Below are 20353 nucleotides of genomic sequence, written 5' to 3'. Positions count from 1 at the left end.
AGTGCGGCGTAAAACCGAACCCACGCCCCCTTTTATACCCATCATGCAAAGTGCCAAATAGCTTGGCTTGGCAGGTCTACAACGAATACTCCACATCACATGGACTTGCTCACATACACCCTAACAGACATCATTGCCCCGGATGACTCAAGCTACCTGTAAGGCGTTAGAAGGTTAACAAGCTTATGACTTATCCCACCGGATACCCATTTTCTCTTGGGTGAAAGGAGGTCAGTTTGAACATACTCACTTGCTTTAGATGAGGACATGAGCGTCAGGTGTACTAGGTTGTGAGGCAGGACTGAAGTACTAGAAACTCTTAGGAGTCTTGATGCCACATATGGTCACCCGACTCTCAGAGACCTGTGTTGTTCAGCTTCAACTCAACCACACCATTGATTAGGTGTCGTACCCGTGGGACTTTAGTCATATCAGTCATCAGTTTGTGAGTAATCGGATCTTTACCAGGCAAACAATAGAGTGTGAATCGATCTAGGCAAGTGGGACATTATGACATGATCACCCAATCTCGTTAGTGGCCTTTTATGACAAGCAGTCTTCTTCTAACCCGAATGTACACAGGTTCAATTGCTAAGAAACAGTGGAACATATGTTCATAACTTCCTGTGAAATCAACGAGTAAATTTTACAACTGTAAGACACCCAGTGATACTTATACATTTCAACTGACACAACCGATAGCTAACGTTGGAACATTACATCAATCACATACAGTTCACTGATCAACGAGATTATTGGAAGAACATAATGACGATATGAAACCAACACAGGAAAATAAAAACGGCAAACACTTCACTTAACTATAAGTGCTATGCACGACTTGGTTATATGAATTACATGTGCTTGTGAATCACTTGCAGATAGTGAAAACATGTGCTCAAATGGTTAATAAACAGATCCTGTCAGTCAACATATAGTTAAGAACAGAAGTGATTACCGGGTGGATGTCTTCAGGCGTGGATGCCTTACAAGAACAATGTTAAATATATTTATTATTGTTTTATACCGCTGTCGGTAATATTCCTGCAGCTTCCCACACCTCACCATAATAGGAAATCTAACCCAGATCCCTAGCCACACATTTAAATTATCCACAGAAATAACTATTGATACAGACTTCGCCCACTCTTTCTTGCTGTTTTCAGACGAGTTTATTTATGGTTCGCACATCGTAATATCATGTTGCAAATTCTGGACTAACGCTTGAAGATCCAGATTAGAATCGGTGGCCAGCAAACCATGGTTGTATAAAGATGGGACTAACAGGATCAGCCGGTGACCAGACTAGCTGACCTGGTTGACACATGTCATCGTATCCCAATTGCGTAGATCGATGTTCTTGATCTCTGGTTTGTCTGGTCCAGACTCAGTTACAGTTTACGGACCGCCGTCATATAGCTGGAATATTGCTCAGTGTGGCATTAAACAACTAAACAACCAGCCAGCCAGCTCAGTCCACTCCTTCAACCTACCTTGTGTGAAATTAAGGGTCCCCGTCCCGGTGGTGGTGGCGGTGATTGAAGAGTGAGAATTTCTGTTGTGCTGGGATTCCAAATTGAAGGCCAAGGTTTATCTTTGATCAATGACTATCCTTGTCTCACAGTAGGTTACCTGCAGAGATGGAAACCAGACTTCTAATTTGTGCCCTGCTTGTGCTTGTAACAGGTAAGTGGTGTTTAGAAAATACGAAAATACGAGCCATGCTTGGCTATGTGTTTCACATAGATACGTTGCTCCATACAACAGCCACGGCTGTTTTTCATGTTGACAACACGTGTTACTTTCGGTTTGCACTCATGAAAGCTGATTAGCTGAACAACGATTTAGAAGATATAGCGAGAACCACTATCTGGCTAGACAGTTAGTTTAGATGCTTTGTGACGTGAATGAAAGAGTTTGGCGTGCTTACAAAACTAAAAGAATATGGGACAGATAATACATATTTACTGTACATGATTAAGAGTATAAAAGAGTATGTCGTCGCCGTAACATAAGAAAGCAGGTTTGGGCTGTATTGGATTGCTTTAGACAGTAAAATCTAATCTTATCAAGGTCAACAAATGAAGTAAAACTAACAGTAAGCTGATCCTCTTTCAAAAGAGTAAAGAGGACAAAATGCAGTAAAACATGACATTCATCTTCAATAAAACCTTTACAGTAAAACATTTTGTTTTCCTTCAGAGGAGTACAATTATTCAACTCACAGAAACACCACATCTATAAAGTGAAGATCCGGGTTAGAGTCGCTCTTCAGCAACACATGCATGACATGGGAGTCCACTAACGGGAACCGGTGGTCAGGTTCCCTGACTCGGTTGCCACATGCAATCCTATCCCAGCTGCGTAGATCGATGATCATGGTGTTGATCACTTGATTGTGTGCACCAGATTCCATCATTTAAATACCGCCGCCATATGGCTGGAATATTGGCTGAGTGTGGTCTTAGACAACTAACCAACCAGACACGATCACACCTATAGTTTGACTGGAGCACGCTGAACATTTGATGACAAATAAACTGACGACCAAGGGAAAGCACACAGGTGCAATTGTTGCTGCAAAACCATTTTACGTTCTTACAAGTAAAATTATTAAAGAACACTTATTGTATAGAACGCAATCATTTTTACATTTGCCAAAATGCAACCAAAAACATTAGCACGTGTTTCGCACGAATTTTTACAAAATTGTGATTATTGTCCTATGGACGAGCAGTTTTCGTACTGAGAGTATCAAATGTGTTTGTCGTGAAGACTGAACATTTACGTGACTAAAATCTCTCGAGAAAATGCCAAGACTGACGTCGGCGCAAAGATGGGCCACAGGAATAACATAAATGGGTGCTCTCAACAGCCATATTGCAAAGACATTGGGTTGCACAAGGACAAGCCATAATTCGGCTGTTTACTCGTTTCAATATGACAGGACAGGCATGTGATCGACCCAGAATTGGTAGTCCCAATCACAACACCCTTAGAGGATCGCTTTCTGTGGGTTAATCACCACATTAACTGATGTTGACAGTGACGTCATCAGCAACACCACACGGGTCATCGCGTGAGCCGATTCACAGTGACAAGACGACCTCGTGCTGCTGGCATACGGATCCACCGATCTCTGCGTTGAATGGCCTTGAAATGTCACTTACACAAAACACGTGTATTGCAGTGTGCTGCAACATACGTTTTCCATTTCATCAAAAGGCTTTGTTACGTTTATCTTCTTGGAAGAAACACGACAGTCTGTCTTTTGCTCGTCGGATTATTATTTTATCTGTGAGTTAAGTAACAGTGTTCAATACGCATCACGAACTCCAAAAATACAATCAATAGCAAAGAGTTGAAATGGTATACCAAGAGCACAGTACAAATTTGGTACCATTCATTTAGATCGCCAACAACAAAACCAGGTAGCCTCAGTAGAGCCCATGGTAATACATCACTGAAGGATTACCACCTTCTCTTTTGCCGTCAGAAAATAAAATGACGGATATACATGTACCACGAATTCGGTCATGGAATTAATAATGTAACACAGTTTTATTCTGACTCCATCATAGATAAGATAGAAAACATTACAGATGAATACGCCAAGTATTCTAAATGTAAGACAGCACGAAAAGGTCACGTGAATGGTCATCTGCGCCATCGTGCAAGCGTCCTCATGAAATCCTATATGTGGCCCATTTTTCAGATAAGCATGATTCCGGGTCCACAGCCTGTAATCAGTTCTATAAGTATCAGAATGTTCAGCAGGTATTTAACAGACATTGTTGTCTCTGTTTAAAATAACTCAAATACCGCTCGTTGACGGCGCTCTGCAAATGTCGAGTCTGGACTAGACGTACACTGAAATTGTGCTGCAAAATGACACGCTATAAAGCAAGTCCATGTCGGTACATATAGTCCCTCCCCATGTACATATAATTTCTAATTTCTGCATTCATTTATGTCTAGCGGGTATTTTGGGAGATTTTGAAGTATGGATCCATCCAATCCAATCTATTTTGCAAGGACACAAATGTGTTTTCTGAAATCGCTATTCCCGTTTATTCCTTCTATTTTCTCCCAAGGTGTCTTTTTATGTTGTAATAGCTGCTGTATTAAGTAAAATCCCCAAAGCGGAAATGGTAATTATCATAAACAGCTGATTTTCTCATTCTCATTTTTCGTACCTCTGTCTCTTTGTCTCACCCTAGTCCACGGGGTAGCTGCTCATGAATTTGATTGCACGGTATGCAGCCAAGAAGATGACCCAAGTAAATGTACAGCCAATACTACCCATTGCTCATCTCCTCTGGTAAGTTCAGCAATCGCCAGTCATTGCCCACCACCTGTGGTAAATATGACAATCGTCAAGCATTCTCCATCACCTCCTCTGGCAAGCACAAGAATCATCAAGCATTGCTCATAACCTATGGTTAGAATAATAGTCTAGAATTCTTCATCATCTATGGTAAATATAACCGCCAAGCATCACTCATCACCTATGGTAAGCACGGCAATCGCCAAGCTTTCCTCATCACCTATGGTAAGTGCAATCATCAAGCATTGCTCATCACCTATAGTAAGCACAAGAATCGTCAAGCATTCCTCATCACCTATGGTAAATATAATCGCCAAGCATCACTCATCACCAGTAGTATAAGTAATGAGGGATAGTAAGCAAAACAATCGTCGAGCATTCTTCATCACCTATGGTAGTTATTAATTGCCAAGCATTCCTCATCAGCTATGGTAGGTATAATCACCAATCATTCCTCATTACCTGTGGTAATTACAGCAATCGTTAATTATTGTCCATCGCCTATGGTAAGTTCAACAATCGCCAAGCACTGCTTATCATCTGTGGCAAGCACAACAGTCGTCAAACATTGCTCACCACCTATGGTAAGCACACGATTAGTCAAGCATTCTTCATCACCTGTGGTAAGTGAAACAATTGTCAATCATTGTTCATCACCTATATTAAGTGCAGCAACAGTCAGTGATTGCTCGTCACATTTTCGTCGCGTTATATCAGAATATATAAATATTTTTAAAGCATGACAAAGCAGGAAAAAGTGTCGAGTATCGGTTCATTTTGGCACGTGCGCTTTTTGTCACTTGCATATTCCTTTATAGCTATTTTTTTCAAAATTAACAACCATAACTTTATTTGGTTCAGCTGTATGTTCAACAACTGATAATGTGTTCTACATTATCGACTAAGCAAGCAAATCATATGGCACAATACCTTCAACGTATTTTCCCCATTAGCATTATTGGACGTCTTTTGTTTCAGATATGTGAAATATCCGTTAAAGGAGGTAAACTGACCAGCGGGTGTGTTAGTAGTCATTCTGTAAGTCCCCACAGAAATATCTGAAGTTTTTTGTTGTTGTGTTGTTGTTTTTTTTTAATTTAATAAAGAGAATGGCTTTATCAATAGTGGTTCGAACGTGTTAAACTCATCCTGAAAAATGGCGTTTCCGCGTATAGTACTTGTTTTACCCTGCTTTGAATACGGTATTGAAATGCTGAAACAATATACGTTTAGCCGTGTTTCACTATCTGATTCCCAATGTCGTTGACCTTATATGAAGATCGTTTATAGTTGATCCTCGATCAGCAACTAAGACTAGATAGTAATATTCCAATTATAGATACTGAAGTTTTCTCCAACACAAGATCAATTCATATTGCGAGTCCTATGGGGGTAATATTTAAATAAGAAGTCTGCACGTAATAGAGACATTAAATTAAGATTGCCACCATTAGAAATCAGAGTACTTGACCTGCAAAGTACATCTACCTCGCTATGAGACTAAGAAAAAGCATTGTTACAGAAAAGAATTTATAAATGACTTCTGTCTAGTCATGTAAACTCTAAATGTAGTACAGGCCTGCCGCCTTTTAAGTTCTAAATTAAAGATTGATTGATTGATTGATTGGATGATTGGTTGATTGGTTGATTGGTTGATTTAATAACATTTGACACAGACCTGACATGACAGGTGTTTGGGTATTTTATTTGCATATGCCTTTGCTGACTTGAAAGAAAGAAACAAAACTTATCTATGTCATTCCTGGATGATTAGTTCATTCTAAAATGAATGGTCTGTAAAACATTTTATGAGAATATTTTAAGATCTCCTTATCCTTGAAATATATTTGATAATTTAACCTCGAGTGGCAATGAGTGTTTGTGTACAGAAGTTTCCTTCAGAATATGTGTTACTGTTTCAGGACTGCCATAAGCATCACATCCACCCTCTGTCGTGTACTCATACTGATCATCTCACACAGATGAACTCGTGCAATGAATGTTGTAAGGACAACCTATGCATCACTAGGACTTGGGCCAATATTCGTGAATGTGAGTGTGCAATTCCTTACAGACAGTACAAACCTCTGACGGTATAGTCTGTACTACATTGGTGTACTGAAGTCAGCATCCGCGACGTAGTAAAGAACAGATTGTAGTACTTTTGCGGGGTCGAGTTCCAACCGAGTGCCTGATTCTGAGGGTTTGGGTTGGATTCACGGATGGAGCTCAACCCAACACAAATACTAGAATCTGTTCTTCAAAAATGAAATGTAGTCCCAAATATCACATATGCTTGTTTGTTAATTTAAGGCCGCACTCAGCAATATTCCAGATATATGGCGGCGGTCTGTAAACATTCGAGCCTGGACCAGACAATCCAGTGATCCACAGCGAGTGCATCAATCCAAGCAATTGTAGCATGCGTCAACGAAGTCAGCGAGCCTGACCACAGGATCCCTTTAGTCGTTAAGACAGTCATGGGTTGCATTTGTCGACTTATCTACTTTGTGTCAAGAAGGTGCCGAGCAGTAATTGCCGTCAATGGTGACCATACAAAGTAATTACTTTGGCACCATCTTGTGGACTCATATAAACAAAAACACATCAATAAAGACAGTATTTGTGAACAGTTTGTCTATAGACGTGTGAATCTTCACTTTTTAAAAATTGAAGTTACATGCAATATTTGATCTTAAACTAACGCAATATATCCTTCTGCAAATAACTTATGCGTTTTTCTTTTTGAAAAGTATATGACATTGTCAATGGCTATTTGTCCATGTTCTGTATCCGCGTCTGCTGGACGAGACATACAGTTAACTGTAGTTATCATAATTTGGTGAAGAATCATCTAACAAGCCCAGTCACACTCACCATGTGGGTGAAAAGGGGATGTGGTGGGCGAGCTGTTTAAGGCGCCAGGCTATCGTTTCAAAGATCTTGAGGTGCCGAGATCGAGCCAGTCTGTGACCGGGTGTAAAATCCTGGGTGTCCACTTTGAGTGTAGACTCTTTCAGTGTTGTCACAACCCCCTACTGTACTGTACACTTGAAAGAACTCACGTACACGTTGGTAAATGACCAGATGGTGGTCACATGAATACGTACAAATAGCTAGTTGCGAGTACAGCAATGTGCAGTAACATTTGGACAAAGTACTGTGACTATGAGTCCCAGTCCACTCACCTGTGAATAGGTACCTCGTTAGGATGGGCAGGCCACATTAACTCGATTCGTCCAGTGATTGTAAGAACTGAATTATCCCCATGGAGTTGACATAATATTTAATATGTTGTGCAGCTGAGATTGACATCCAATGATCGAGAGAAAAACATGCATGCTTGATGAACAATAGCGGCATGTCCATGTGATGATGATAATAATAAAACAGGATGCATAAATTCGCATTATGGATTTGATGGAAAACTTTACAAACAGTTATCATAATATTTAACCATGATTGTGAGTAAATTCTTTTCCACGGCAATGTTTTAAGTGAAATTATTACCTATAAACAGTCCAGCTGTTTTTCCAGACACATATGTAATTCTGGTAACCTTTGAACAATTGCGAAAGATTTCAGGAAGCACGAAGACAAATAGTTTCGAATAGCTTCGTGTTTTCTTACATTGTTAATACAAATATCAAAATATCGAGGCTATACCTTTCTTCCTTAACTCGGCGCTCATTGGGCATGTTTTAGGAAACGTTTTTATATGAATATGTCAACATATCAGCCACGAGTTAACAACGTTATATCTATTTCCAATGAACATTTCTTACACACAACTACAGTACTTAAAATGCGTTGTTAACTTTAGACCTAGTTCGCCCTACCAACAAACCAGGCGGAAACCATGTGAGTGACACGTATATTCCTCTCGGTGAGTACATCAGTGGAACCAAATCGTTTAATGCTATGGCTAAATATCGTGACATGTTTGTCTCCTGCTAGATCTGTGGACTACGATACATGGGTCAAGTGAATGACTCTCTTGTTTGTTCAGGTCTTTCTTCATTGTCAAAAAGAATAGATACTTTCTTTTATCAGCCATGTACTGAAAGGGTATGAAATAGTCACTGCATGTAAAACATCAAACAGCCTTTTGTACGGGTACACTTGTTTTCGTAATTTTGAATCACCAATGAAAAAATCATAAAACACTCAGTCATGTATGTTCTTATAGGATCTGGATATTTCGAATATTTAACAGAATGTGTAAAAATATTTTTATACATCCTATAAACACATAAAACGTAATACTAGCGCATTTGAATGTTTTGTAAGAACGAGTAGAACTTGTGGCATCTTCTAGTGCAATACAAAAGATCCAAATACACTCGTATGACGTTCTGTGTGTATTATATCCTCTTATCTTGCATTAATCTGTTACTTAATGAAACAACCGGCAAGGGTTCAATACCGAATCTGGGGTGCAATATACGGAATTTGACCTCAAAATTCGGTCTCCATTTCCACTTTTCACGCTGTGTCCACTTGTCTCGTTCCATTCAGTACTTTTTGAAAAATTTCAAAATTGAGTTTCTTGTATGGGTTCTTGTTCATATTATGTCAGCGTATTAATCATAAATTCCCCTGCGGGATAGCTAGAAGCAGGCTTAAGGATACATGCAAGTTCAGACATCTGGTTGACACCTCGTACACTAATTCCTGATAGGACTCTTCACAAATTCTCCAGTTCGAGAAATATGTGAAAGCAGTTCCTGTGTATTTATGTTCTCTAATTACAGCTGAATGTTCCTACAAGTGCTATTCGTGAGTCGTATTTGACAGAAAGTGAACAGCTGGCAGTAACTACATAAGAACAAAAACAAACCAACATTATTATTATTATTTAATTATTATTTAATCATTAATTAACAAGTTAAAATGTATTTAAAGCAGCAATTTTCAATGTTATTATTTCCAGTACATAAACCGACTCTAGAATGCCCTTTCTGCAAGGACGTGCTTAATCCTGAAATCTGCGTCAGAAATTACCGTCCCTGTCACAGCGGCCATGATGTGAGTTTGATCAAATCTATTTGGCTTGTTTTGTTTTGCCTCTCGCTTAGCATTCGAGCTATATGGCGGCGGTCTGCAAATAATCGAGTCAACCCTGTGATCAACAGCATGATCATCTATGCAAACTGGATACGATGACATGTCCAACCAAGTTAGGGAGCTCCATTTTACTTGGAGGAACCACAATATATCATTTTTTCACATGATCCAATACGTTTTGTAAACGACATTTCTCTGTGAAACACAAGCATACATATATACGTGTGATTCATACTGAACAAAGATTAGACTGTTTTGCACCAATGTGTACTGTCCCCCAAAACACGCATGGGCGATCTGTGTTTTTGAGACATTATTCATTACTTATTGTGTTCAAACAATCGTCAAAATATGTAACAAAGCGTTGATAACATGATTTTACACAACTGCACGATCAATTTTATCTGAAAATGTTGATTTTGATGAGATTTCTTACAACGACTAAACGGCATCGCAACAGAATCGCCTTCCGCTCGAAGTTTTGCAGCAAAGAGCATACACTGTCTGGCAATGAAAATCGAGATTGCTTTGAGAAATTGGCATTCGTTCTGAAGGAGTTTCAAGGTCAAATCACTACGCCACGCCTTGACTCTGCGACACGGAACATCGCTGTTGAAAGAATGAACGCTGGAGATTACCATTCTTCTGTTGTCAGGCGTCTGAATGCTAGTGTGAGGAAGATATTCCGACTTGCAGCTCGTTGCAACCAAACACGTATGACAAATGACCGTCCCTGTACTGACAGACCTCGAGTTACCACTGCAGCCGAAGATCGGTACATCCGGGTACTGCATTTGGTGATCGTACTGACACGCGAGCGCGCGCAGCAGCAAGGGTGTCTTGAATTCGGAGGATATCCGGTCAAACTGCACGGAACAGGTTAAATGACATTGGTGTTAGAGCCAGGTGACCCGACTTGCTCACCATCGCGCTCAACGTCTCCGTTATCCGTCAAGTGTATCCACTTGATTGCATAGACATTATCTTCTTCTAAACAGGACAAAAAACATCATACACTAGAGTCTATTTGTGGACGAGTTATACATCTTTGAAAATACAACATTTTCGCAACAGATGTCGGGCCTATGCGTTTCTTTTTTGGGATAGTATAAAATTCAGTGCAGATAATCATTTCTCAGACTTTAGCAGCATCTTGTTGTTGACGAGAGAACTTCCGATTGTTTCCAAGGAAAACGTTGTGAAATGTACAATTTGCGAACTATAGTAAAATGGGAAAATGTGGCATTTCTCATTTGCTGTGTTATGTATTTTTTAAACGAAACTGGGTATAAGTTTATTGGGTAAGTATTTCCTTTACTGCTTTAGCACACCAAAGCTGTCGATCTAAAGGCCATTTGTGGTATGGATCAATGGTTTCACTTTACACATTTGTTGCACATATTAACTGGTTCATTTCTTTTTTGTACGAAAACCCTTTTGGATTATGTGTTTCTATTTGTTGCAGATCTGCCACCTGACAACCAATGGCACTCATTTCTCCTCCAAATGTGGATACAGCACAAGTGTAGGTTGGATTTGTTTGTTTATTGTTGTGAATGTTATACCCCAGCTATATGACGGCAGTCTGAAAATACTCGAGTACACAATCAAGTGACTGAAATCAGAATGTCGGTATAATCAAACGGGTTACGATGACATACATCAACCATCTGATCACATAATCCCGTTACATTCATAAGTCGGATTGTTTCTGGAGACCAGTTGTAACTTGGGTATGCTCCAGATGAATGGAAGAGTAAATAAGAAGTGATGAATTGAGTGAGTGAGTATGGTTTTACGCAGCCTTCAGCATTATTCCAACATCATCAGGACACAGTGTACCCATGTGGGGAATCGAACTGGGGCCGAAGACTAGTGAAGATCGGGATTAGAATGGATCTTCAGTACCCCATGATTGTAGTAAGAGGCGACTTTCTTGACAGAGGTCATCGTATCCCAATTGTGCAGATAGATGTTCATGCTGTTGATTACTGGATTGTCTGATCCAGACCTGGAGACAGCAAAATAATCAATGTTAGGAAATACGATTCAGTGACAAATGTATCACCAGACTTAGAGCTGCAGCAATATGTGTCACTGTATGTTAAAATGAGGTCGAATGTTATCTTCATTACGTGTACTCCTGGTTTTCCTGCATTAAGTGTACAGACGTTCTACCTGCTCCCAATGCTGCTGGATGCCTTACGCCAAGAGAAAATGAAAGGAATTGTGTTTTTTGCTGTGAAGATTGGGAATGTGTGAATCAACGCTTCAAAGTACACTTTGGTATGTCACATGCCTGCGATATAAAATTACCATGGCTGAAAAGGTTAGGCCAAATTACTCCTTTGAAATGAACCTTTGAATTAATTTTTCCCATGGTATATAAATCAATTCTAGGACGTTCATCCAAATGTTATATGCGCTAATGATTACCATTTTAAGATTAAGATTATGATTTATGATTCCATTCGGTGATGCAATTTCCTTATATCATAAACGACCCAAATCTAGTGCGCGTTGTGAATCTTATAATCTTCTCTTCTTTGAGGTGTATTTATACTTGCTTTTTCAAAAAATACAAAATATTTCAAAAATTCAGAATTACTTAAGGATCTTGAAAGACATATTCACAGCTGAAAAATACATTTCGAGAAAAAATAATATTTTTTTCGCCAAATAGTTTACACTCATCCCCGTGTTTCATCCTGATTAACAATTTAGTGAAAACATTACTGTCTATTATTGATATTTAATGTACTATATCTCTGTTGAACCAACACGCTATGTACACACTTTATTGTGCATGCTTGTATTCAACATATTGGGAACAAAAATTTGTGCATGTTTTTCATTAAATGTTAAACGTTCAGAAGCTAGGAAATGAAAGTTCATTAAAGGTATGTATAATTTCATTTTATTACTGGTTACCAATAGAAATCAAGACAATTGCAGATCAATGTAAGAGTATCATCTTCCATATACTTGCAAGCCTCTGTCAAACGTGGTAATATGAATATGAAATTCAGAAAATTTGATAGAATTTCTAAGGTGCTAAGCCTTTATCTTTTCGAACAAAACACGTTTTCAATGTTTCCTCACAATGAAAGTTTGATTTTTTTCTGTGTGTATTCACTTCGGAAACTTTAAGTTGAGTTAAGTTATTCACACTGAGAGGACTGCCACAAGCTATTATGGTGACACATAAATCATCATCTGGTTGACATCACTCTTGAACGGGAATCCTGACTAATAATGCGAGACTATTAATCCTCAACAGCAAAAGAAACTCAACTCAAGTTTTTCAATGGAAGACAGAAACGTGAACATTTATTCTTATGAGATTTCCTTTTTCAAAAAGCGTTTCTTTTGCTGTTCAGTATATTAGTGCTTGTAAATCAACAACGAAACTAAATCCATTTTGAAATATGAAGGTGAGCCACAGAACCAGCTAGTCATTTGTTTCATTGATGTAGGCATCGACCACACCCACAGCGCCATCAAGCACCATCAAACCCTTGTCACCTTCCCTGCAGTGTCAAACACACAACATCCGCCTACAGGTGAGTAACAAATGCCAATACAAAATATCAGTCAGCTGGACTCAACACCTATCTTTGAGAACAATCCCATTCGAAAACAAAACTCCGAACGAGTCGGCCAAAGCTGGATTAAAGTTTTTGCAAGCTGAAACCCATTTTTCATTGTATGATCACAAATAATGTTTGATTGTTTCAGCATCTACTTGTTCTGATAAGAATTTACTAATATGCAGTTCAGAGATATGCCATTTTGAGGATATACCAGCGCTTTGCCCGAAGAGTTGTGGTCTGTGCACAGTCTCGACAACCAGCAAAGGTAACGTATTCCTGCCGTTGAAATGATGGAATATTGGCAGTCAGCACTGGCCTTACTGCTGCTTGATAACTGGCAATACTTTGGCAAAAACACTAACATCATTTCCTATGCCAATAAAATGAGTGAGTAAGTGAGTATAGTTTTACGCCGCTTTTAGCAATTTCCCAGCAACATGACGGCGGGGAACACCAGAAATGGGCTTCACACATTGTACTCATGTGAGGGATGGAACCGCGGTCTTCGGAATGGCGAGCGAACTTTTAACCACGCCAATTGAGTAAGTGGTGCTACAAACAGGACATGCGTTCCGTGAAGATCTATGCTCAAAGACCAAACACTTGTTGTGACGGGATCTAGTGGATTGAATAACACATGGTATGTTATCGTAGATCATACTTATGATGTCAAAAGCTGAACTGTATGGTCCAGAGTCAGGACTGGGTACAGACAATGGTCTCTCTCTCTTACCATACAATCGGTCACTACTTACAGTAGCTTGCATAGGCTCACTTCAAACCCATCGCCCGTCAAACATAATAAAAATATAAAAAAGACATTAACTGTACTAATTGTGATCATGGCAACTAAAGTCGTTCTTGTAAGCTAAAACCTATTTTGATTATTTAATCACAAGTAAATGTTTGATTGTTTCAGCATCAACGTGCTCTGAAAACTATTTCCTCTGCAAACCCGAGATATGCCATTATGTGGACATGGACAAGCTGTGCCCGATGACTTGTGGTGTGTGTACGGTCTCACCAACCAACACAGGTAATGTGTTCAATGATTCCTACCGGAGGGTATCAGTCAATCAACTCTGGCCCTCATGCAGCTTGATTACTGACAATGCTTTGACAACAAACATCCATATAATGTTCTGTGTGACATGTTTTAAACTGTAACACTATGAAAATAGTAGGATAGGACACCCGTCACAAGATTAGTGTTGGGACTGTTCTTCAGCCACTCATACTTGTCGACTTGATAATGAGAGTACATCACCACTAGCTCTTCCTTGCGACTATATTTGTTTGTTTTGAAGAGTGCATCACCATTTGCGCTTCCTTAATATGACCATAGTTGTTTGTTTTGAGAGTGCATCACCACTTGCACTTCCCTATGACGATACGTACACGTGCATCCTATGTGTTAAGGGGTGGTAATAAAAAGATATGGTGGTGCATTCATAAGATGTCTGCCTTTGAAAAGGTTGTGAACGCTTATACTTCCTATCCAGGTTGACAGGTCAGTTTCCCTACGTTTCTTGAAGAGTATGTAATATAATAAAGAAACTAAACGAAATGTTTCCTGAATTGAGTTGTGCCTGAAAATGAGCTCGTCAGTGAACTCCCCAAAAGGCAAAGGGCAATGTGGAAGAAATTAAAATTCCAGTGTAAGACAGCGAAAGAAAAGGCACTTCTCCAAATTGTCGATTCCCTTCAGGCAAAATGAAAGGTTTGGACAGTAAGGAAGCCAAACTGGGAGAAGACGAATAAGTTAATCAAACAAAATACACGTTTTAGAAATGATGAAAAGAACTGAAAACAAACGTTCGTGGTAAGCATGACAAGCGGTCTCCAATAGATGCCAGTGAAAGGTTCTGGAAACAGTTGTGGCTTGTACCCGGTGACTGTAACCTGGAGGCACCACCATAGGTCCGTGATTATGGCCACGCAATGCATGTGAAAGTAAATAGGTCGTTTGTCTGGCTCACCAGATTGCCTCTGAGATGTTATAAAAAAAAGTCCAAATCAATTACAGCTCCATGGTCTTGTGGCCTCTGAGAAACTAGAAACTGGAAAGTCTTCCACCATTCATCCACTGTTTTGATTATATTGTGGACACAGGTGATGTTCACCCATGATTCTGCAAAGTTGCACAACACTCCTTCCCCGAAAAGGAGATTTGACTGATCCACTTTCGCTCTATCACGTTTGAAAGCTCAATATAAAATATTCACTGCGGGGTGTTTGACAAACCTCGTGTCATCCTACTGTTCTTCCAATGACAAAATGACAGAGCGCCGAAGGGAGCGAGAATGGGGTGTTTGGGGTGCAAGGATCCACTTCTTGTAAAAAAAACCAGGCTAATCACCACTACCACTCTATGTACTGGATTGAATACAAAAAGGCATACGAGTCTGTCCCTCAAGAATGGACTCTGAAGTCTCTTCATCAAATTGACCTCCCTGGGCGACTACGATTTACTCAAGTCTTAAATGGGTAGCTGGTCTATTCAACTTGAAATGTACTCGCAAGGGCAGGTGAAGACTTCGGAATCTATTCCAATCAGAAGGGAAATATTTCAATGGGACTCCTTCAATCTTTTGGGTTCTTTTTCGTTTGTCTTTAAATCCTTTGAGTTTTCTGCCCAATAGGCAGGAGGGTTACCACCCAGAACCTCCTCGGCACACATCCCCAACACCGCTTACTCATCTTCTTTACATAAATGACATTGAGTTCCTTGCCAAAGGAGATACCAATTTGAAACAACGGGTTCTCCTTGTTGAGTCCTTTTCTAATGATATTGGCTATTGGACTCTACAAATGTAATACTCTTCCTCTGAAACGTGGCAAGGTAACTAATGATGGATCGATCAGACTAGAGGGGAAAGGAGTTATTGAGTATCTTGTGGAAGATCAGACCTACACCTATCTTGGAATGGAAGTTCGAGACAAGCTTCAGAATGCCCAAACTCAAAAAAACGTCGGGGCAAGTATAAAAAATCTGGAGGTCGGAGCTAAATGCTCGAGACAAGGTCAAAGCCACCAATACTGTTGCTGTGCCAGTCCTCTCCTATTCCATGCGAGTTGTTGAATGGACCAGACAAGACATCCAAAGTCAAAGTCCTGACTGCCTGATCAGAAGGATCATGTCTGATAACAGAGCCCACCACCCTCTCTCAAATCTATCAATCGTTTATATATGCCATTTAGTTCAAGAGGTCGAGGTGTGATTAACATGTAGGCTCCTCATGACTGAATTTTCATCATTCTTTGGCACAAACAGCATATCTTAAAAGACATGATGGCATGGCTCGCTGCTTTTACTACCGTCTTTGCTAGGCCTGTGGCTTTGACCCTGAGGTCCATCCATGGTACGACCTTGAACATGTTCAGGGCGTAATGGAAAATAATGCCTTTAAACTTTTGCTGAAGAGGCCCATTTACAGCCTGAGAAGATGATTTTGTCCTTTTGAATAAAGCAAATGAATTTATTTATATCATTGAATTGTCTGCCCCTTTTGACAGCAGTGTGATTGACATGATAGTCAGGAGAAGCATTCTAAATATGCGGACCTCGTCTTTGAAATGTCTCGCTTGCATCCCAAATACGCTATTGCCAAGCTCCCATTGTTTTCGGTGCCCTTGGTTTGGTATCTCCTGATCTCTTGGCGCAAATCAGGTGAGTGCTTGGGTTCTCCACCGGGAGCACAGCCCTTCTGACAATCTGGGTAATGCAGAAGGCTACTGTGTTGGGGAGCCTTCATATCCTCGGGAAAGTTCTTTATGGATTCGACTAGGCAGTGTTGCCTTGGAGAAGTCCCTGGGCTGATGATGAACCTCAGCAACTTGACTGTGCCAGGATCACTCGAACCCTCCTCTTTGCTACATACTATCTTTAAAACCTTTAAAACAAAATGTTCCATTGTATGGCGCCGTATCCACACACAAGAGTGCAGTCAGACCTCTTTAATACGAACGCTTTGTATGTTCATAGCGCCCCGTGTATGCAGCTTAAAAATGAAAAAGAAATACATCAGTCTTATTCAGCACAGGCACGTGCCACATTTGCATCCACTTGCAAAAAGATGTGTTATACTGCGTGTATACAAATGTATCTACACCAACATGGATACGGGTAACCTACTCAATATTAAAGTTAATTGTCATGGGTTGTTTTTTTTCATTGTAGCCACACGGATGACGCTTCAGGTGTCCGTCACAGATGCCTCCTCGACTGCTTCTTCTAAACCCGCATCTCCTACAATGTCTTCACCTACTACTACCAAACCTACATCTACTGCTGCACTTACAACACCATCATCTACCTCTGCTTCAACTACTTCACCTACATCTTCTGCCACGACTGCCACTACTGCACCTACATCTACAGCTGCACCTACAACACCGTCAACCTCTACTTCAACTACACCCATATCTACTACTGCACCTACAACTACGACATATAGTACTACCAATACTACGCCTACATCTACAGCTACACCTACAACACCATCGCCATCCTCTACTTCTGCTACACCTACATCTACAGCTGCACCTACAACTACGACATATACAACTACCCCTACATCTACAGCTGCACCTACAACTACGACTACATCTACAGCTGCACCTACAACACCGTCAACCTCTACTTCAACTACACCCATATCTACTACTGCACCTACAACTACGACGTATACAACTACCCCTACATCTACAGCTGCACCTACAACTACGACATATACAACTACCCGTACTACACCTACGTCTACAGCTGCACCTACAACATCACCCTCAACCTCCACTTCAACTACACCTACATATTCTGCTGCACCTGCAACTACGGCATTTACTATTTCCACTACTACACCTACATCCAGAGCTGCACAGACAACATCTACAGTTGTATCTACAAGATCATCGTCTAGCTCTACTTCAACTACTACACCTACATCTACTGCTACATTTACCACAACAGCCGCATCTACACCAATACCTACATCTACAACTGCAACATCTACAACTACCACACCTACGTCGACTGCTACCCCTACGGAAGCAACATCTACTGTCCACACAACTACTGCATCACCAACTACTCCGGCAGTACACCGTTCCTGCTATCAGTGTGGTAGCGTTGACGACGGCACATACTGCACCCTCCAAGATATATATATACCTCATGCAACTTCCTGTCCGGCGGGGACCGGTTTCTGTATGACAGACATCGAACAAAATATCGATGGTACAACCAACTATATAAAGAGGTAAGTCCCTCATGGCCATTATTCGAATGTCTCAAAATTTGAGTTCTGAAGATGCACTTGGTGTGAGGTAAAACTCATGTAATTCTTGAATTAGTTCCAATCCAATTTCGAAAAAAACAATTAATACTATTCCAAAGCTTTAGTGTAAGGGTGTGAATTTAGTTTTGCACCAGCAATATCACAGCGGGGAAACCATGAACTGGCTTTACACATTGTGTCCATGTGGAGAATACGCATTGTACGGTAACCCATTCGGCGTGAAGCTGTAACAGCTAGGCTACCCCACCGCCCCTTTTACGGCCTAATTACAACATTGATAAAGTGATAACTAACTATCGTGATCAAAGCTCAACACCTTCCAGTTGACCAACAAGCAATTCGTCAAGTCACTAAATCTGACTTCCAGATTCATCACTTTTTAGTCATATTCCATCAATATCATGACGTGGGACGCCAGAAATGGGCTTTGATCACACGCTGGGAATCGAACCCGGGCCTTCGTCGTGGCGAACGAACGCTTCCTCTAGGCTTCCTCACCGCCCCACGAGGTTTCGAATTGTCTCGGCAATATGTTTTCATCCACTCTAATGGCCGAAAGCCGCCATAATGCAGTTGTTCTACGGTTTCATTTCTCCCTCACTTCTGATTTTGGAGAGATATCTGGAATAATCTAATACAAGAAATAACAGGGTTCCGTCTGAAAATAACTGATCATCACAACAACGTATTCAGTCTGTTAAAACATTTTCTGCAGGTGCGTCAATCAAAACCAGTGTGAGAAGTTGTGGTATGAGCAGACATCAGACATTAGCGAGTGTGTAGACATGGACCCCACGTCTCTGATGTCAGCAATGACCTGCAGATACTGCTGTACAACCGACAACTGCAATGGCGGTAAAATCCCTGCCAAGGAAACCCTGTATAACCCAAAGAACTGAATATCTGAGCTGGCGTATTGTAACAAGGCAATAAAGATTTCGGTAACTGATTGTTGCTGGAGGAAGCTCTCACTGGTATTCTCTTTAATAGCGGTCTGTAAATAACCGAATCTTCATCCAGTAACCGACTATTAATCCAGTAATCGGGTTCTAATCCAGTAATCGAGTTTTAATCTAGTAATCGAGTCTTAATTCAGTAATCGAGTTTTCATCCGAAAATCCATCGGAGGATGATGACATGCTTCAGCCCAGTCATGAAGCCTGATCGTCACTTTCTTGGAGTCGTCATTACAAACGTAATCAATACAAACAGGTGAACCAAACAGGTGGAAACCCGGTCAACCCACAGTATTTCAGTAAAAATATGTAAACGACTTGTCTGCTGATTACATATTACATGAACGAACTCTGCTTAAAGTAAAGTGACACAAGACATTCTGTGCCCGAAAAAACAAAGCCAGTCAATTCTTTTACACGTCCTCCAGGTTCTTTCATAATGTTAAACGTCAACGCCAGAGAGTAAGCAGTCTCGATTATCCGACAAAACAGGTTCTTCCTTAAATGAAAAAATAAATAGTGGTGTGAAGCTTGTGTTTGAATCACTCTCCGAAATCAGTTATGATCAGGTGGTCTTGTCAATTCTGCGGCTGATCAGTCAGTAAATGAGTGAGTTTAGTTTTACGCCGCCTTCAGCAGTATTCCAGGCGGGGGACATTAGGAAAGGGTCTTCTCACTGCTTTGACTGTTGTATAGTCTACGACTGATGTTTGGCAACCCTGGTGGTTAAAGTTTAATTGAACTCAAGTTCAATTCCCCACAAGGGCACAATACATGAAGCCCATTTATGTGGAACATTGCTGAAAGGTGCGTAAAACCATACTCACTCACTCACTCAAATCCACAGTAAATTGTTATGCATTGCAGTCATTGCCTCAAGGGACATGTGCATCATCCTTGTGGTCCAAAACACCTTTCGTGATGTTTCAGCTGAATTAATTTTTTATCGTTTCACGTAGTTTTCTGTACGGATTCCAGAATATTGGTAGTGATGGTTTGACCTTTCGAGAGGTAGGTATTCCATCAACACCCCACCTTTACACCCCACGAAAAAGCAAACGCCTCATCAACAGTCCTTGCTTTCTTCGAAAGACACATTAGATATTACCACCG

General features: G+C 40.5%; 1 protein-coding gene across 1 annotated transcript; it reads left to right on the top strand.

The window, feature by feature from the left end:
* The first annotated feature begins 4510 nt into the window (after window positions 1–4510).
* Window positions 4511–19183, top strand: LOC137271774 (mucin-2-like). The gene is made up of 11 exons (XM_067804174.1): window positions 4511–4552; window positions 5306–5365; window positions 6250–6379; window positions 9261–9355; window positions 10860–10919; window positions 11557–11680; window positions 12871–12957; window positions 13133–13252; window positions 13907–14023; window positions 17168–18245; window positions 19000–19183. Exons 1-11 carry the CDS (start codon window positions 4511–4513, stop codon window positions 19181–19183), a joined length of 2097 nt encoding a protein of 698 aa, XP_067660275.1.
* Window positions 19184–20353: the final 1170 nt, after the last annotated feature.

This window comes from Haliotis asinina, chromosome 2 (genome assembly GCF_037392515.1).
Source record: "Haliotis asinina isolate JCU_RB_2024 chromosome 2, JCU_Hal_asi_v2, whole genome shotgun sequence".
In the NCBI taxonomy this organism is placed as follows: Eukaryota; Metazoa; Mollusca; class Gastropoda; order Lepetellida; family Haliotidae; genus Haliotis; species Haliotis asinina.
The sequence above is the reverse complement of the archived record's forward strand: the minus strand, read 5'-3'. Positions and strand labels throughout refer to the sequence as shown.

What these genes read in the sequence shown, in the direction of transcription:
- LOC137271774 (XM_067804174.1), top strand. Translation starts at nt 4,511, where the DNA reads ATGGTAAGCACGGCAATCGCCAAGCTTTCCTCATCACCTATG. An exon ending in TTGGGCCAATATTCGTGAAT is followed by an intron (nt 6,380 to 9,260) that starts GTGAGTGTGCAA and finishes TATTATTTCCAG; the next exon opens with TACATAAACCGACTCTAGAA. An exon ending in CACACAACATCCGCCTACAG is followed by an intron (nt 12,958 to 13,132) that starts GTGAGTAACAAA and finishes TGATTGTTTCAG; the next exon opens with CATCTACTTGTTCTGATAAG.